At 37.9% G+C, this 18,014-nt stretch overlaps 1 protein-coding gene across 2 annotated transcripts; it reads left to right on the top strand.

The window, feature by feature from the left end:
* The first annotated feature begins 1,309 nt into the window (after window positions 1-1,309).
* LOC107863450 lies at window positions 1,310-17,751 on the top strand. 2 transcript variants are annotated; one of them, XM_016709378.2, is made up of 9 exons: window positions 1,310-4,866; window positions 7,458-8,348; window positions 8,575-8,900; window positions 10,735-11,877; window positions 11,951-12,109; window positions 12,188-12,524; window positions 12,651-12,721; window positions 12,812-12,934; window positions 16,862-17,751. In XM_016709378.2, exons 2-9 carry the CDS (start codon window positions 7,490-7,492, stop codon window positions 17,225-17,227), a joined length of 3,384 nt encoding a protein of 1,127 aa, XP_016564864.2. In that variant the 5' UTR covers window positions 1,310-4,866; window positions 7,458-7,489; the 3' UTR covers window positions 17,228-17,751. The 2 variants fall into 2 exon arrangements, with proteins under 2 accessions (XP_016564864.2, XP_016564855.2); XM_016709369.2 differs by lacking the exon at window positions 1,310-4,866 and adding an exon at window positions 6,841-7,123.
* Window positions 17,752-18,014: the final 263 nt, after the last annotated feature.

The raw sequence follows: 18,014 nt of genomic DNA, 5'->3' as shown, positions 1-18,014 counted from the left end.
GCTCGATAATCAACACAAAAGCGCCAAGTGCCATCCTTATTATGCACTAATAGCACCGACGATTAAAATGGACTGGTGCTGGGCCGTATCACTCCCTCCTCAAGCATTTCTGCCACCATCTTCTCGATGACCTATTTTTGAAAGTATGGGTACCTGTATGGTTTAACATTCACTAGCTGCACCCCTGTAATAAGGTGTATTGAATGATATTGAACACGGGAAGGTGGCAATCCTATAGGTTTCTGAAACACATCAGCATATGACTCTAAAATACCCCTCAAGTCAGAGGTCTTTCACCTGCACAATTCTCTTTAGGAGAAACCATTGCCAATAAAAAGAAAGAAGCAATAACATCAGTTGATGTCATATGCCTTAATCTATGTAACTGGATTTGATGAGCATCTGTGGGCGAATCCCCCTTCCATAACCACTTAGACCCCTGTAAATTAAATTCAAATTCTCCTATTGCATATCAGTCACAACATGCCCCAATATGGCCAACCATGCCACTCCAAGGACTACATCAGCGCATTGTAAAGGTAAGACATTAGAATCCTCGACTAGAGTACACCCTTGAATTAGTAAGCGAACTTGCTTCACCGCACCTTCGCACGATAGTCTTTGTCCATTTCCTACCATGACTGCAAAATGAGGAATGAGCTCTACTTGGAGCTAAAGATGTTTGGCCGCATGTGGTTGCATAAAATTATGAGTACTCCCTCCATTTACCAATACTTGGACTGGTGACCCATTTACTTGACCGATGAATCGTAATGTGGAAAGAGAAATTCCCCCAATTAAAACATAATAAGAAATAGAAGATTGCTCCTGTAATTCTAAAGCTTGTGATCCCTCGGCTATAAAATCATCAGCAACAAAAGGCTCTGGAAAGTTAGGGTCCAAATCTAACCCATCAGTAAGCAAAAGAAGCTATGGGGGTTGTTCACACCTAATTTTTGCTCTCTATAACTAAGTTTAGTTCGAAGTTTCTTCGATTTTCAAATAAAATTACAACATTTATTTTATCTGAATAAAGGATTTTCAAAGTATTTATTTGGGTAAATTAGTCAGTTTAAGTAGCAATTATATATTATCGTGTTCAATTATACGAAATTTTATAATTTTGTTACTTAAAAATTTATTTTACAAAATATCGGATTTTAGTCAAGGCTTATCTTGAAAATAAATTGTAATGATCAAAAATTTGATTTAAATATAACTTATTCTCAAAAATAATTTATTTGGATAAACATGTGCTTGATTTTATCGAATCAAGAAGCTCGGGGTTAAAGGAGATATCAAATTCATTTCGAATTTTGACTTAATTTAGCCAATCTATTTGATTTGGCCATAATTAAAATCAAATTGGCTACAATCGTGATGCAATTGGCCAATTGATTTTCAATTTGGCCAAAACTTAAATAAATTGGCCAAATTCCCAAATTACATAATCCACTCAATTTGTAACCTAATTTCATCTCCGTTGGTCCAAACATCACACCAACCCACTTCCACCAATAACTCAATTAGACCGCCCAGGCCCAATCCAAACTCACCATGACCCAGCCCAACTCACCTACATCTTCTCTGCAACAAACAAGAACAATAGACAACAATAATAGCCACCACATCGACCACATTCGCGTACAACTCAAAATCCATCAACAACACCAATATCTTAACCTGAATCCGACCGACCTCAACCCCAAAACCTTGAAATCGATCTGACTCGACCCTTCTCCACGCATCTCACGCGGGTTTGTGCGAAGAGGGCTCGAGAACATTCTAGAAGATCGATTAGGTGTCATCCTACAACGTCCAACTCCGCGAATCTCGGGATAACAGTACGATTTTGGTACATATTTGGGCAATTTTGATTGGTGGGGAGGGGAATTTGGTTTTTTCAATATTCTCGATTTTCAAATTCTTCAAAACACTCCCAAATTTGGTATAAGTTGGGGATGGGAAAACCTTATCAAGAGTTCAAATTTTGAATTTCCTTTAGAAAAGAAATCCCTAAATTACCCTCAGATTGGCTTCTATATAGAGGAGCCCACTGTTGAGCTGGGAGGGAGGAATTTTTTTTGGGCTGAGGGTTGATTTTGGTTCAAATATTTCTAAGAAAAATTTGGGTTTTTTTCTATCTTCTTCCCTTTTGGGTTGGAAATTCTTGGGTTGGGAAACTTTTGGTTCCAAAAAGAATTAGAAATTTTGGACTCGAAAACCTAGGTAGAAAATCTCTTTTAGGGTGACAAAACTTTTCTTGGAGAGGAAAAAATAAGAAAGAAAAAGGGAGAAACGGTCAGCTAGTCGAGTGTTCACGACGGTATTGAGCTTTCAGGCGGTGGTGGAAATCCGAAGTTAGCTCGTAGTACTGTTTTGCTGCACCGAAACAGGTAATAGCCCATGCCGTTTAATTTTTGATTATTTCTGTTTCATTTCAAACTTCTGAAATCCTAAGCTTTTAATGACATGATATGTTGTTTGTTTAAATCTCTAAAGTTGTGAACTTTGTAGCTACATAATGTACTTGTGTGATTAAACTTCTGAAGTTATAAGTTTTAGTGATATGGTGTGGTGGGAGTAGCTGTGGATGGCGATGAAAGTCGTAGAATTATTTTATAATAAGTCGTTATTCTGCTGAATTAATAACTATTTCCAATTTGACTGCTTCTGGATGACTTCGCTGTTTTTGTGCCAATACGGTCCTAATAGCCTAATTGTAATTTTGTCAAATTTTGTTTGCTGTAGAATGCTACAAGATTTCTGTGATTACCATGCTATTTCCATCGAGTCGATATTCTCTCCACAGTCGTTGTGCTTATTGTCTAGCTTCTTAACTGGTTCAATCATCAGTTTGTTCACGGTTTCATTATGCATATTGATGTCAAACGTAAGTTTCAATGAGCACTTCCCCGATTTATTGTAATCAGAGTTGGTATCTATGCTTGGGTCGCTATACATGCTTTTCCCTTTCCTCTTTCTGGTTGTTCGACTTATTTTAAAGTTTCTATTTTTGATGTTTCCTTTTTTATTTGACATCACGAGTAAGTTACTTATGAGGTTCAATTACCAACTCTAGTGTATTTTTCCATTAATAATGTGTAGCTTTATTAAAGTTTGCATTTGGTTCACCCCACTTCAAAAGAAATTACTTGAAAGTTGTTTTTCTCAAGTCCATTTGTTTCGACTATGTGGTTTTATGTGATTCTTTGACCAAACATGTTCCTTTTCCCAATTTTTTGCTTACAAGTTGTGTTTTTCTTATCATTTCTCTTCATATTTACTGAAACCCGCGAAGTTAGTTTCAAATATCTTTCTCCATCCTAAAATTCGATTTACATGTTTTCATGAATTCGTGACAATCCTAATTGCTTGACTTTACTATATTATGTATGCCTATTTTCCTTGGTATATTCATATCTTACTTGCACCTTTTGTTTTATTTTGGGACCACCACAAATCCTTTTTCATCCATAGATCTATCATACCATTTATTTGTGCGGCGTTTGGTATTTTGAATGTGTATTGATCTCATTTATCTTTTTCCTTGCATGTGAATCCGTTTTGAAGTCCGAATGGATTCTATCCCTATGCATCTCTTAGTGGGCCATTGAGGCCCGCCTTGTCTATCAAGTCAAGCCCCAACTCGTAATGTTCTTAATCTGCCTTATATAATTGCCCTTTTTCCTTATTGATTTCAGTAGATAATGTACCTGATTGTCATTGTATGTTGTCCACACAAATTCAAAAGTATGATGTTTGTGCTTAAGTTGGTGTAAAATGGTTTCTCTTACCTAAATCGCCCTAATAAAGTGTTTGTGTGGATTTTCTGTAAAAATCCTATTTGGCTATGAGATTCTAATGTTGAAATAATTTATTGTGCACGCCAAAACTCGAAAGTTTGTGTTGACCCTTACCATTCTCTGTCGAACATCAATATGGCCCTCTTTCCCTTTTGTTGCTAGTTTGCTCAAACCTTAATTGATATTACTTTTGTTTTCTAATTTGGGATACCCCACGACTTTCAGCTTGATTTATTGATTACGTTTCCCATATGTTATGTGCAAATTTGAACTTCTCTCACTCAACTTTGGCTTGGTATACATGATCTTCGTGTGGGTAAAGATCGATTTTCTTTAGTTCGTAATATCAATGACTTTCTAGTTTACATGCAAGTTCACAAATTCTCTAGATAATTTTATTTCAAATAATAATAATAGTAATGGCGACAGTAAGTATCTATTTGTAACATGCATTCTAGTTCCTTAGTTACCTTTAAGAAAACTTTGGTGGAATTTTCCTTGGTGCAGTTCTATCATTTTGTTAAACCTTTGCATTTATTTGGTTGTTGAAGTTTTGTCTTTGATTAATTGAAAAATAGTTCAAACTCATTTCTTCAGTTACAGTTTTCTTTTACGGTATCCTTCTGTCTATGATCTAATTTTTGTTCCTCCTATTATTTTTTATTATTCGTCGCGCCATTTATTTATCTTATTAATTTTTTCTTGCCATGTTTCTTATCTGCCATAACCTGGGTGTTGAATCGCCGCTAATGTTGCCTTAGTGGGAACCTGATGGTTCCCTTTATTAGAGTTAGTTCCTACTTTCTTCCTTATCACATGAGTTAATATTTATGTTATGTTCAGAAGACATGTTTTGCCTTTTGTATCGCTTCTTGAATAGGTACTAATTTCTTCACTTTTTTTCTTCTTTGCATGAACTCGCTCGGGAGTCCAATCAAACTCATTTTCCTTGCATTACACAACGGGCCATTGAGGTCCACTTTCTAGAAGGCATGGTTATGAAGAGTCTAATGAAGAAGAATGGGTTAAAGTTTCCTTGAAGTGGCTAAGGGATTTGAAAGTCTCGTTTTCTCTCTCATTCATTTGTATTGTTGTCTTTATTTATTTATTTATTTATTCCTTTATTTATTTCATTGTTTATTTATTTATGCTTCGAAGCCAAAGTTGTATTTAATATAGGTGAAATGAAAATCGAGCCAAAAAGGGCTCGGAAACATAGAATTAGGACAGGTGAAAAATGAGTTAAAAACCCAACTAGATTCGGACAGGGTCGACGGTTTGGGCTTAAAAGCCTAAATCACTACTTCCCCATTTTTTTCCTTTCCCTTTCGTTTACTTGTTTACGTGCTTCTTTGCGAACCTAGTTAAATCCCTAAGTCGCTAAAAACTGATTTCGCGAAAGCTTCTCCTTATCAATTACTTTTTCAACAAATTGATTTTCCAAAGTTAGTCAAAAAAATATTTTCAAACAGTCCAGATAACCGCAAGTTAGCTGACGTTTTAGGTGCCTAACACCTTCCTAAAACGTTAATAGGAACCGCTTATCTAGAATCTCTAACTTAAAATGATTTTCCTGTTTTGAATCGTTTGAAGTACTTTATAAAGGTTTCTTAATTCCTTTTCAAAATTAAGTGGTGGCTCTATCTCAAAAGTCAAAATTTCTCCACAAAATAGGGGTTTGTTACATTTGTGTCCCGCCGATTTGTTACATTTGTGTCCCGCAGAGTACTTCTCCTCGCAAAAATAACATAGCCCGCACTCACGGAGAATTTGGAACTCTACATGAGTGAGTCGTTTGAGAAAAGTACGACTTGAGAAAGATAGTTTTTGATTTAGGGGTGCAATATTTGGGGTAGGCAAGAGAGGGGTTGTTCTGGCAAAAGCTGGCCTAACGGGTCCCTTCTCAACCTGGATCCGTCGCTCGTGTATATAAGCTGAGTTAAGTGTCTCCTCATAACTCTTGGGATTATGGACCAAAACAGAGTTCTTAATATCTTCATGAAGCCCAGAAATAAAGAGACGTACCATATGTTTATCATCCATGTTGTCGGTCTCGTTTGCAATGTCCTCAAATCTGGCCTGATAATCCGCGACAGTGGTCGTCTGCTGGAGCTTCGCCAGACGTCCTTCAGCAGACTCTAATCCCTTGTTATGGAAATGGATCCGCACATTCGACGCAAAGTGCTCCCAATCCACCAGTTGTTTATTCCAAAAAAGTCACTTATACCACTTTAATGGATCTCCATTTAAATAAAAAAAAACAAGTGACAAACGCTGGTCTTCTGCAATTCTGTAAAAATCAAAATATCTCTCTGCTTGGAAGATCCAAGCCTCTGAATTTTTTTCATAAAATCGACCAAATTCCACTGAAGCTAGCTTGTGACGGAAGTGAGGATCTACTGGAAAATGGTCATCATGTGCATCTCTCTCTTAGCGCTGGGTTTTGTTCCCCACCACTTCTATTGACAAAGAACACATATCTGCGAGAGTTGAGTCCTTCATACCCTGAACTGATTCTTCAACAAGTGATTTAAGTTTTTGGTCATCCATGGAAGAGCTCTGGATGAAAACACCAATGAAATGAATAGGTACAACAAATAGTAACAACACTTGTATTAATAAGCCCCAACTAAACTTACAACAGTAGCTCTTCTGTTTAAGTCTCTAAAATCATAAATTACGAGGAAATTTGCAACTAAAAATTAACTAATGATAGAAGAAGAAGGAGGTGAGGAAATTAGAGGAAATATAGAGAAAAAGAGTCTGTTCATAACAATCAAATTGCCTGCTTGCACTGCTCTACTCGCGATGCTTTATGCTTCTTGTTTGCCAATTTTAGCCTTCTTCACGTGAACTTGCCCCTTTCCAAACGTAATCTCCAAGTTGTTTAGGAGGAATCAACTTTCTAGAAGTCCTACGTGGCAGTCCCATGTGCCCATCCCGCGTGGCATCCCATTCAAACATATTCTCATTTACAACAAAGAGGGAATAAAATGAAATGGTGGGGGTATAAAGTAAAATAAGTAAAGCATTACTAGTATGTAGTAATATTATTAAAGACACCAAAGAATTGATAATTGAGAATCGACCCCGCAAGTGGTGGATTACCTTATTTCAGGGTCAACGGCGTGACTGCGGACGCCAATGTACTTTATTCTATCACAAATTCATAATTCGGAGCTGAGATATCAGCGTAAGCAGTAACCTAATCCCCCTCAAAGGCAAAGCCCAGCTGCGAAACCCCTCTATGCACCTCTCTTCGAATCCCCCATATCCATATCTCGAAGCTTGCGTTTGAAGCGTTTCCACTGTCACCGGTACATATATAATTCTATTATATATAAATTGTTTGCTTTCATCTTTTTTTAATTCTATACATCTGGCTCTCAATTGGTTTCATGAATTGAGTTTTTCGCCCCTTCATTTGTCATCGAGCTATGACAATTCAGCTGGCTAGCTATTAAAAGGGGCTTCTTTCTTTTAAAAAAAGTTATAGGCTTGATTTTTTGTATGCCCGTTTGATGATTTTAATTCTATATCCGCGTTTGATAATTGAGCTATTGGACGTTGCAATTGGCAATTTGTTATTCATATTTGAGGTGGGTATTGCCTAAAACAATTGGGGATTTTAGTTTTTTCTATTTATTGCAGTTTTTAGGGTTTGAATTAGCGGAGGGGCAGCCATGAAGAGCCGGTCTCACCGCCTTCCTGTTGCAAATCCACAGGAGGACTGGGTTGATGGTTCATGGACTGTGGACTGTGTCTGTGGTGTCAATTTTGATGATGGGGAGGAGATGGTCAATTGCGACGACTGCGGTGTCTGGGTACATACACGTTGCGTGCGCTATGTCAAGAGTGAGAAGCTATTTGCATGTGATAAGTGTAAAAACAAAGCCAGAAGGAATGATAGCGAAGAAACTGAGGTTGCTCAGCTACTTGTTGAGTTGCCCACCAAGACTTTGACCATGAATTCTCCATATCCTAATTCCGTCCCTATAAGAAAGCCCTTTAGGCTTTGGACTGATTTGCCAATGGAGGAAAGGGTTCATGTCCAAGGTCTCCCCGGTGGTGATCCAGCTTTATTTTCTGGGTTGTCATCTGTATTTAGTCGTGAATTGTGGAAATGTAGTGGTTATGTTCCCAAAAAGTTCAATTTTCAATATAGGGAGTTTCCTTGTTGGGAAAATGAAACAATAGAGGCTCATGATAACTCCAGTGACAAAGGCAATGAGATGACTACTGGTAATGGTGCTGGCACTTTATTCTCCTTGTCAAAGGAAAACTTCTTGCTTGCACCAGTAGTTAACCCTGTTTCTGAGAAGCCTGTTATGGAGTCCAACACGGCTATGGATTCAGTTGCCACTACTCGTGCAACCAATGATGTGAAGAAGAGCACAGGTTTTTTGGGTCCTAGCATGATACAAGACAACAAACGTAAGAAAGAAGAGTTTGGGATGCCCAAGGACCAAAGTGGTAAGAAGATGTCTAAGGTCGTTGAAAAGGAGGATTATCTTAAGAAAGATGCACATACTTCTAGACCAGGTGATTAAGCTACTGTCCTTTTGTTTTAAAAAGTTCATTTTTGTAGTTTATGCGTATAGAACTCTTTTTTGCATGTCTAATGCTTTCTTGACTTTCAAATTTGGTTTGTGTTACTGCTACTTTATCTACTGTTTTTGTTGCTACTAGTACTGCCATGATTGTTGATAATGGTACTTAATATTCCTTTTCAAGTTATGAGGGAATTAACTTAAAAGAATTGCAATAGGCCCCGTGGATGTCAAGACAGATGTCCAGAGAACAAAATTTGGAAATTCAGGGGTGGTTTTGGCTGCTGTTGACATTTTGGAAGGACCTCGTGTACTGGACCATGACTCCACAAGCTTTTCTGTCATTCCAACTTCTAAAGAGCCGTTTTCAAAAGTTGCATCTTGTGATGTATCCAAACGTTGCTCAACAAGTGAAGCACATCCCCGGGAAGACAAGATTAGAAACCATGTTCCTGCTAGAGTTGAGGACTCTCCTATGGAAAATGATGGAGCAGCAACAAATTTAGAACGGAGTGATTCTGCTAGTTTACCTATGACAGATGAGGTATGTGATCAGTTTTCATGCTACAGTTTCCTGGGATTATGTGGTGACTCTCTTTGTTTCATTTTTCGCACATTCCCAAGTTTATGACCAACTATGTCCAGTTCTGCATTTTTCACGTGGTAGAGTAATTTTATGTGCTATGAATTTGTACCTGACTTTGTAAAACTGTGAGGGTTGGAAAAACAGGACTGTAGGAAGGTCGAAGATAGGTTATTTCGGTTTTATTTCTGATTTTCAAAATAAACAGAGGACGCATGAAACAATATCTCATTCCCCCCCCTTTGTTAGAGAGGTGAATAGGATGGGCGAATTAGGAATAGAAGCAAGGGGCTTTGACCTTGATGGTTTTGCAAATGATCCTATGAGAAAATGAAGAGGAGATAAAATCTCTCTTGTTATTATGGTATTAGCCAATAGCACCAAAGTTCATATTCAAAGCTCTTGAGCCTTCTCTGGTGATCTATCTATTCTAGCAACTGTTGTTTTTGCATCAGTTACTTCTGCTTGGGAAAAAATTTGCACTTAGTGAGGAAGTACCTTGAGGGTAATCATGCAATTTGGGAATCCAGATTGCCACAGCACATCTCCTCCTCCAATGTGTGATGAGACTGAAGTTGAACCTTACAGTTACATATTTCATATTATTGCTGGTGTAAGGTTAACCAAGAACATTAATGCACATGTTGAAACTCATTTGAACTGAGCCTTATAGCATTTGCTAAATGACTGGAAGTAATTTAAATCTAGCCATTACGGTGAAGCAAATGGATCAACCGTTCTAGTAGGGCTCCTGGAACGGTTGGGATTTGATTAAGTAAGAGAAGGTATAATCTATTGGCCTTCATCCAAAGGCTGATTAGGAGGGGATAAAGGTGGACTGTGTTTCCTTATTCTCTGTTGTCATTGCATATTAAGCACAACTAGCTCTTATTACGTCCCAAGTTTCTGCCAAACCTATTGCCAGTTGCCGAACAAGTAGAATATGCATTTCTTTCATGCTTTATTGCCATTACATATTACTCCAAAATATGAACTGCTGCTATTGTTTTTTGCAGGGTAAGCTTAGTACCGTGTATTTTCTTGAAAAATGCAAATGTATTGACTATGTCTTCCCAGGCATGAGTCAGGTTTAGATGCCTTTTGGATCTGAAATGTCTTAAGGAGCCCTACCTCTTAATCTCTTATAGTGTTGTGGAGAAAAGGAAGCTTTATGCCATGCTAATGTTAATCTTAATTTTAAAAAAATCATTTTTTTTAATAAAAAACTTTATTATCTAACAGATTTATGTGTACAAGGAAAAGCAACGTACTATTGGACTAACAAGTTGCAACATCAGAAACGCAGCATAGCTATATTTCCCTACCGACTGATGTCTTACTAGTACTAGTCTAGGGATAGAAGTTCAAAATCTACAATTTCCATGCTTATTTTAGGCTTCATAATCCCTCCACAGTGGACTTACTGAATGATCTGCTTGGCTATGGTCCTAGTGCTTCTCTGCTTGTTTCTGAAAACTGCCATTCCTTTCTTGCCATGTATAATATACAGTAGCAGCTGAAGACGTTCTAAAAACCTCAGAATAGACACTTTTCCCTCTTGCACGCTCGATTGCTCATTTCACTTCACCTTGTCAGTTCATACACATCCTGCTTATGCTTGCCACTGCAAAATTTTACTCCATATTTGAGCAGCTATTAGCCTATTACACAGCAAAAGAAGAGATTAAAGATGCTTTCATTTTCTCCATTACACAAAGAATGTTTATTATTTGTTCTTTCCTTTTCTTTTCTGGTCAAGGCATTTTTTGTAAAATAAAACCACTTCTGAAATTAGGTTGTTAGTGATGCTACCAACAATAAGGAAGAGGCTGTGGTTCTAAATCTTGGAACTGAATCTCAAACGGCGGAGCCCATGATTGAAAATGTTGCATGTCTTGGTCCTAATATTAAGAGGCAGCATAATGTCGAAAGTTCAAGTGATGACAAGGTTATTTGCTCTTCAGAACACGAGGTTAAATTGACAGCAGAAGTCCATGCTGATCCTGCTGACCTTGAAAGTCAACGTTTACTTCCAAGTGAGGGTAAGTTGGATATAACACAATCATTGGCGAAACATGCAGGGACATCTTCAGGATGCTTGTCTGAAAAAGCTGAAGTTAATGCTACCACTATCGTCAAATCGGAATATAGTGATTGTAAATTAAAGGATGGCAGTAGAAAGACAACTGTTGGTGGTAATAATACAACTAATACTGATGAATCACCCAGTGCTCTCTGTCAATCTAATCAAGAACCTAAGATTTCTGAAGTCACAGTAGCAGCAAGAAAGAGTTCAGGACACAAACAAAGTTCAAAGCCTGCTGAAGATGCACCTAGATCAAGCTTAGCAGTCGCAACTTCGTTATCAGCTCTGAATCACCATAAAATAGTTCTATCCACTGGAAAATCATCTTCAGGTACAACAAAGTCTTCTGCTCCTGAGAATCGAACATCCTCGAAAGCTCATAATCATGATTCTAATGGTAAAGTGAGGGGAATGTATGGGAGCAATCTTAGTAATAAAAGAGAGAGGTCGTCAATGGATGCTGGTAGGGATGAGGAGAGGCGTGAAAGACCAAAAAAAATGTTGAAAGAGCACTCAAAGTCATCAGTTGGTTCGGCTTCGAAGACATTGCAGTTGACCAAGCTCTCTCATGCTCCAGTGAAGAAAACAGTATCAGAAGCAAAGGAATCAGTCTCCACTTCTGCTGCAAAAACCTCTATTGTGCGTAGTAACCCTGCTAGTTCACGCTCTGCAGAGTCTTCTACCTCACTGCAAAGTGAGAGTGCAGCACACATACAGAATAAAGCTACAGGTCTTCACTTGACACAAAAATGTGAAAAGATAAACCAGCCAAGTTGCCAACCATCTTCTAAAGTGAATACACACCAGATGCATCCTCCACCTTCATCATCTCCTCCACTAAGTGATGAAGCGGTAAAAGTTGAATTAGTGATTGTTTAAAGTTCACTATTTCCCTCTTAGCTTACGCTTATCCATTTTTATGTAGCTTGCTCTGCTGCTTCATCAAGAACTTAATAGTTCTCCTAGAGTTCCTCGAGTGCCACGGATGCGTCATGCTGGTAGCTTACCTCAGTTAACCTCTCCAACATCTACAAGTATGGCAATGAAGCGAACATCTAGCGGTGGCGGAAAAGATCATGGTTTGGTAAGCTTCATGATTTTTTATATATGCAACTATCTGCTGATTTTGACTTTATTCTGACGGGTTTATATTTTGCCATAGACATCTAGGAGAAAGTCAAAGGACATAGGCAAAGATGGTTCAAACTGTTCTCAGGAGGTGGTTCAGAAAACTAAGAAATCTGATAGATCAACTTCTCCTGTTTGTAGGAGAGAAGAAGATTCTATTAGTAAGAGAGAAGGAGATGCTGGATCTGCAAAAAGTGTGCAATCTCTGAAGAAGAGTAGCACACTTGCCTCCAATACTTCAGCAAGTAGTAGTTTATGTTCCCTAAATGAGGCAAATGAGCAGAACCTGTCTTCAATGCACAATTCACCAAGTGCAGCTGCTGATGATGATGCAAAAGTGGCTGGACATCCTTCACATCAGACATTACCAGGTTTTTGCCTTACAGGAGTTGTATATGTTAGATGTTCTATAAAAAGATTTCCTTTTATTTTGGATCTTCTGAGTGTTACCATGACATTCCTCCTTATAGTTGTCACCTATTTTTCTGCTTTTGTAGCTTTGATTGCTGAGATTATGAGCAAAGGACAAAGAATGACTTATGAAGAGCTCTGCAATGCAGTTCTTCCGGTACAGATGCTTTAGTGAGATAAGATACATTCTCTTTCTGGTGTTAACAAAAAATTTAATTTGTATTTTATCTTCCTGATTTGTCTGTAGCACTGGCCGAACTTGAGGAAGCATAACGGAGAGCGTTATGCATATTCAAGTCACTCTCAGGCTGTCCTTGATTGCTTGCGGAACCGAAGTGAATGGTCTCGCATGGTTGATCGGGGTCCCAAGGTATGCTTTGACAATTCCTGGGACATTTTATTATTGCTTGGTGTAGGTACCGGGGTCAGTGGTGTGGCCAGAAATTTCACGAAGGGTGTTCGAGCACAACATAAGTAATTCTTTTTTCAGTGAACGGGTGCATGAAAATTAAAATCATTTTTTTTAGTGAACGGGTGCACCAAAATCAAAATCAAACTACACAATACTAATAATTGATTTGTTTTTGTAAATAGATGTACCAAAAAATTTGAAATCAACTTGTGTAATATTTGATGAGTTCATGTTTATTTAATATGAAGTTGATGTGAAACGGGATCGGGAATTCAAAGAAATTGTTGGGGTGAACACACGCACATAAGTAATTAATTACTTGGATGTATGAAAATTCAACAAATAATCTTAAATCTAGAATACGAAGAAAGAGAGGTTAATCAAGAATTGAAATGCAATCAATGAATTCAAAGAAGCAATGAAGAGAATCTAGTAAGTAATTAGTTCAACATTCAAATATGAGATATATTTCGCACCCAAGGGTGTGACCTAGTGGTTCAATGAAGTTGGAATGAGCACCATGAGGTTTTAGGTTCAATTCCCAGCTGAGCCAAACACTAAGTGTTTTCTTCCCATCTGTTCTAGCCTTACTGTTTCTGGTGGGAGGTGGCAGGTATCCCGTGAATTTAGTCGAGGTGCGCGCAAGCTGTCCCGGACACCACGGTTATCAAAAAAACAAAATATGAGATATATTTCGAAGGGAGAAAGAGATATGAACTCATACATGAATTACTATTGTAGTAGTTCAAGAGGAGATATGTGATCAACTCTCAAAGAAAGTAACTTAAACTCACAGTCCAAAATAATCTAACTCGAAAAACCTATTAACCTATTTATACTAGGGTTCATTATTCTAAGCGAAATACTAAAATACCCTCTTATTTTGGGCTTCCTAATTTAAGACCAAAGACAGTAGTCTTCTTCTCTTTTTGGACTTCTGTCTTGGGCGTTATTCTCCATTCTTTAAATATCCAAATATGCTAATATCCACATAAGCATATTGTGGATCTTGAAGTTCGAAAAGAACCTCCAATTTCATAATGGTCATCTTGTATTCGATCAGAAGTGAACTAAAAGAGCCCAAAAAAGTAAGGAAAGAAAGGAGAAAATTAAGCCTAAAATGAAATCATGTTTATGCTTCAAGCTTTCATCAACCTCCTCTGGTAATGATTACAAGAATAACGAGGCACAAGGAATTTTTAAAAATCTCATTGTGGAGCCTTTTTTCTTTCAATTTTGGCAAAGTTATAGAGAGCTTTTAGAATTTGCTTATTTTCTTTAAATTAAATAATTACTTTTAAGTTTTACTTTAAATTTGATGAAAAGAAAATGAAGTCAAATACAAATCGATTGGGAATCCAACTGGCTACCAACCTCATTAAAAATTCCTATTTTGATGGGGTTGTACAAAGGATCGAAGCTTAGCTCATTTTTATTTTCCTCGGTGATGGATGTATTGATGTTACAAATTCAAGTTGTGGTGCTTTGGTGTATGTTATTTGTGGATGATGTAGGTTTGGTTGGCGAGACACACGGAGGAGATAATGCTAAGTTGGGGGTTTGGAGGCAGACCCTTGAGTCTAAATGGTTTTGGCTGAGCAGGAGCAAGACGGAATATTTGGAGTATAATTTCAATTATCTTGGGTCTATGATGTCGGATAATGCGGAGATTGACAAGGATGTTACTCATCGTATTGGTGCAAGGTGGATGAAATGGCGGCTTGCATTCGGAGTCTTGTGTGATAAGAAGGTGCCTTCTAAACTTAAAGACAAGTTTTATAGAGTGGCAGTTAGACTAGATATGTTATATGGAGCGGAGTGTTGACCAGTCGTGAACTCTCACATCCAAAGGATGAAGTTGGCGAAGATGAGGATGTTGTGATGGCTGTGTGAGTTTACTAGGAGGTATAGGATTAGAAATGAGGTTATTCGTGACAAAGTGGGTGTGGCTTCGGTGGAAGACAAGATGCAAGAAGCTAGGTTGAGATGGTTTGGGCATGTGATGACGAGGGGCACAGTTGCCCCAGTGTAGAGGTATGGACGGTTGGCTATGAATAGATTCATGCGAGGTGGAGGTAGACCGAAGAAATATTAGAGGAGGGTGCTTAGACGTAACATGGAGTAGTTACAGTTTACTGAGTACATGACCCTAGATATGAAGGTTTGGAGGATGCAAATTAGGGTAGAAGGTTAGTAGGAAAGGGTGCTCGTAGATAGGAGCAACTTTGTTTTATTATCTGTGCTAGTAGTTGTAGCTCTACGCTTGTAGTGTCTTGTTCTTGGAGTTTTTGGGTGTTGTTTGTTGTTTGGGGTATATTGTTGGCGATATTATTGGTGATAGTCTTGTTTCTGCTACTATCTGTTGTTGTTTCTTGTTCTTATATTATGTCTTCTTCCTATGTTGTTTGGTCTTGAGCCGGGGGTCTATCGGAAACCTCTCTACCTTACCTCTGAGGTAAGGCTACGGACTGAGTACACTCTACCCTCCCAGACCCCACTTTGTGGGAGTATACTGATATGTTGTTGTTAGATTTTTACTGTGTGGGTCACTAATTAAGAGTTATTTTAAACATTAATTTTGTATATTTCAAAAACAACAGATTTATTAACTATTGTACCACAAATTGCTTACATGGAATAGAAAATAGATCTAAAAAATTATTAAATTATCCTTAAATAGAAAGATGAAGTTTTGATCCTTATCAATCTATTCATTTTCCCCTCTCATCATATCTTAATGAGCATTAAAATAGGAGCTTTAAAAATTTGAAGAAAAAAGTTAGAAGGCGCTACTACTGGTAATTGAACCTGTGCGCACATGAGCCTTGACTTCACCTGTACATCCTCTATAACACTGGGCTACACCCTTTAATTGTTGCAAGGGTGTTCAAAACGTAAAATTTAAGTTTAACCATATAGAGTAGCATTTATATATACTCAGTTAAATTTTCTGGCGAAGGGTGTTCGTCTGACCACCCTTGGTTCAAGGTAGCTTCGCCTCTGTCTGTGCTGGAGTCTGAAAACTACCTAATGAGTCTAATTTTGACTTTTTGCTTTTTAAGCATTTATTTAAGCTTCATATTCACTCAACTAAGCCTAATCGTGGGTGAGGAAGTCAGGAAGGTGCTATCTGAATTCTCTGTATCCATTCAGCTCTTCGAGATGTATAACAATAGTTCATTTTTATGCTAGATGTCAGCGTGAACCCTCCTCCTTTATCCTTGCTAGGGTCAATTACATAAGATCATGTGAAATTAGGGCAATATTTACATTACATATATCACATATATTACAAATATGATTTGAGACCAATTATTACCCATATTGGGCCTCCTTATATGTTTACGGCCAAACATATGAATGCAGAATTTCTTCTAAAATTACTTTTTTTAAAAAGGGTGTCTTCTGGTATGCCACCCAAGTGTGAACGAATGGTTCCCTGAGCATGCTGTGTAGGAACGAGGCAACTGTGAAGTTCCCTTTTTATCTTTGACAAATGCTTGCAGTTAATCTAGATAGCTATTGCAATTGAATAAAATTATCACATCAACGTTTAAGCTGATAATTTTTAAAAAATTATCACTGTGGCCATATTTACTGAAGTAGGCAAGGATCAAGAATGAGGACTTAAAAAAATATTGTGAAAATAGCTAGTTTTGAAGGACTCCAGCTGGTTTATGCTTCACCGCAGTTTCTTTCCCATATAGTGAAGATTGAAGTTTGTTGTCTTAACAAACTGATCTTACCTAAATAAGGAAGAAAACCATCCATGAAGCTTAGGTTACAGCAGAAGACGATTATGTTGATTAATGCTTGTTAAGGAATCTTACCATTTGGTTTCATATTTGGCTTATAACCTTTTAAATTTTTCTTTTTCTTTATCAGACCAGTACAAGTAGGAAGAGACGCAAACATGATGTTGACTCCCAATTTACTGAATCTGAGGATAACGAAGATTGCATGGATAGAGCTGCAAAAGATGTCAGGAACAAAACTTTTGAATCAAAACAGGAAGATTTTCCCAAAGGCAAGAGGAAGGCAAGAAAGCGCAGGCGATTGGCTCTAAAAGGAAGAGGCATAAAGGATGTCAGGAGGCGGCATAGGGCTAAGGTTATCAGTGATGAGGAAATTGGTTCATCCTCTGAATCTGGTAGGGACAGTATGTTCAGCGAAGATGAAGCACAAGGAGATGAAACTTCTGCTGGAAATGAGGCCTCTGCTAGCTCTGATGATAGGGCAACCGTGTCATAATTTGTGTTAGGTTCTTTTTCATTTCTTGGGGTGTTTAATACAAGACATCTATCGTTAGATAAACTGACTCACAAGTCTTGTTCAGTGGCACTGAAGTTATTGTTTATAGGATGTGTCATTGACCGATAGCTTTGGGCTTTGGCCATGTCATGTGCCGGTCCTATTGCCATGTTTGTATCTCTGTGTCCTTGCATAGCTGCCTGTTGATATTCATGCACTGAATTGTAGATGGAAGTCCTGTACGGAAGCCATAAGCTGCTGTAAATAGTTTAGATGCTGAACTGCAGTTTGCAACCCTGCAAGTCGTGGAGCTTATGTAGAGGGAAATTTGAAACTGATGTTATTCCTTTGTTTTTAGTTGATGTTTGGTTTCATGGTACGGAGCTGGTTTGTAAATCTGTAAACCCCGTTCTAGAACTAATATCTGTAGCCTAATTTGACAGTGCAGCAAAAAGACAGTTTTGAGTTGGCCTGGTTCTTTGAGTTATCACTTGACTAAGGAAGTGGGTTATATCTTTGTTCAAGTCCTTTGGCATCCATACTGATGTGTTTTTGTAAAGATGCTTTGAGTGGTTCCTTCATCCGTATTTGGGTCCAGCGGATTGGGAATGGTGAACAGCTTACGCAAAGTGCTCTCTATTTGATGCTCTTGCTTGCTCCATATTTTTGCTTTTCGATTGTCATTCCGATATGCGTAGTTCCATTTCTTGTACATCAGTTTTTTACTCTACTCTGGTTTTTGTCTACGCCAAAAAGATGACATGCACAAACACATCTTTGAATTATC

The sequence above is a fragment of the Capsicum annuum genome, chromosome 1, assembly GCF_002878395.1.
Source record: "Capsicum annuum cultivar UCD-10X-F1 chromosome 1, UCD10Xv1.1, whole genome shotgun sequence".
Classification (NCBI taxonomy): domain Eukaryota; kingdom Viridiplantae; phylum Streptophyta; class Magnoliopsida; order Solanales; family Solanaceae; genus Capsicum; species Capsicum annuum.
The sequence above is the reverse complement of the archived record's forward strand: the minus strand, read 5'-3'. Positions and strand labels throughout refer to the sequence as shown.

Coding starts and splice junctions, on each gene's coding strand:
- LOC107863450 (XM_016709378.2), top strand. CDS start 7,490: ATGAAGAGCCGGTCTCACCGCCTTCCTGTTGCAAATCCACAGGAGGAC. Junction 12,110..12,187: donor GCGGAAAAGATCATGGTTTG/GTAAGCTTCATG, acceptor ATTTTGCCATAG/ACATCTAGGAGAAAGTCAAA. Junction 12,722..12,811: donor TCTGCAATGCAGTTCTTCCG/GTACAGATGCTT, acceptor ATTTGTCTGTAG/CACTGGCCGAACTTGAGGAA.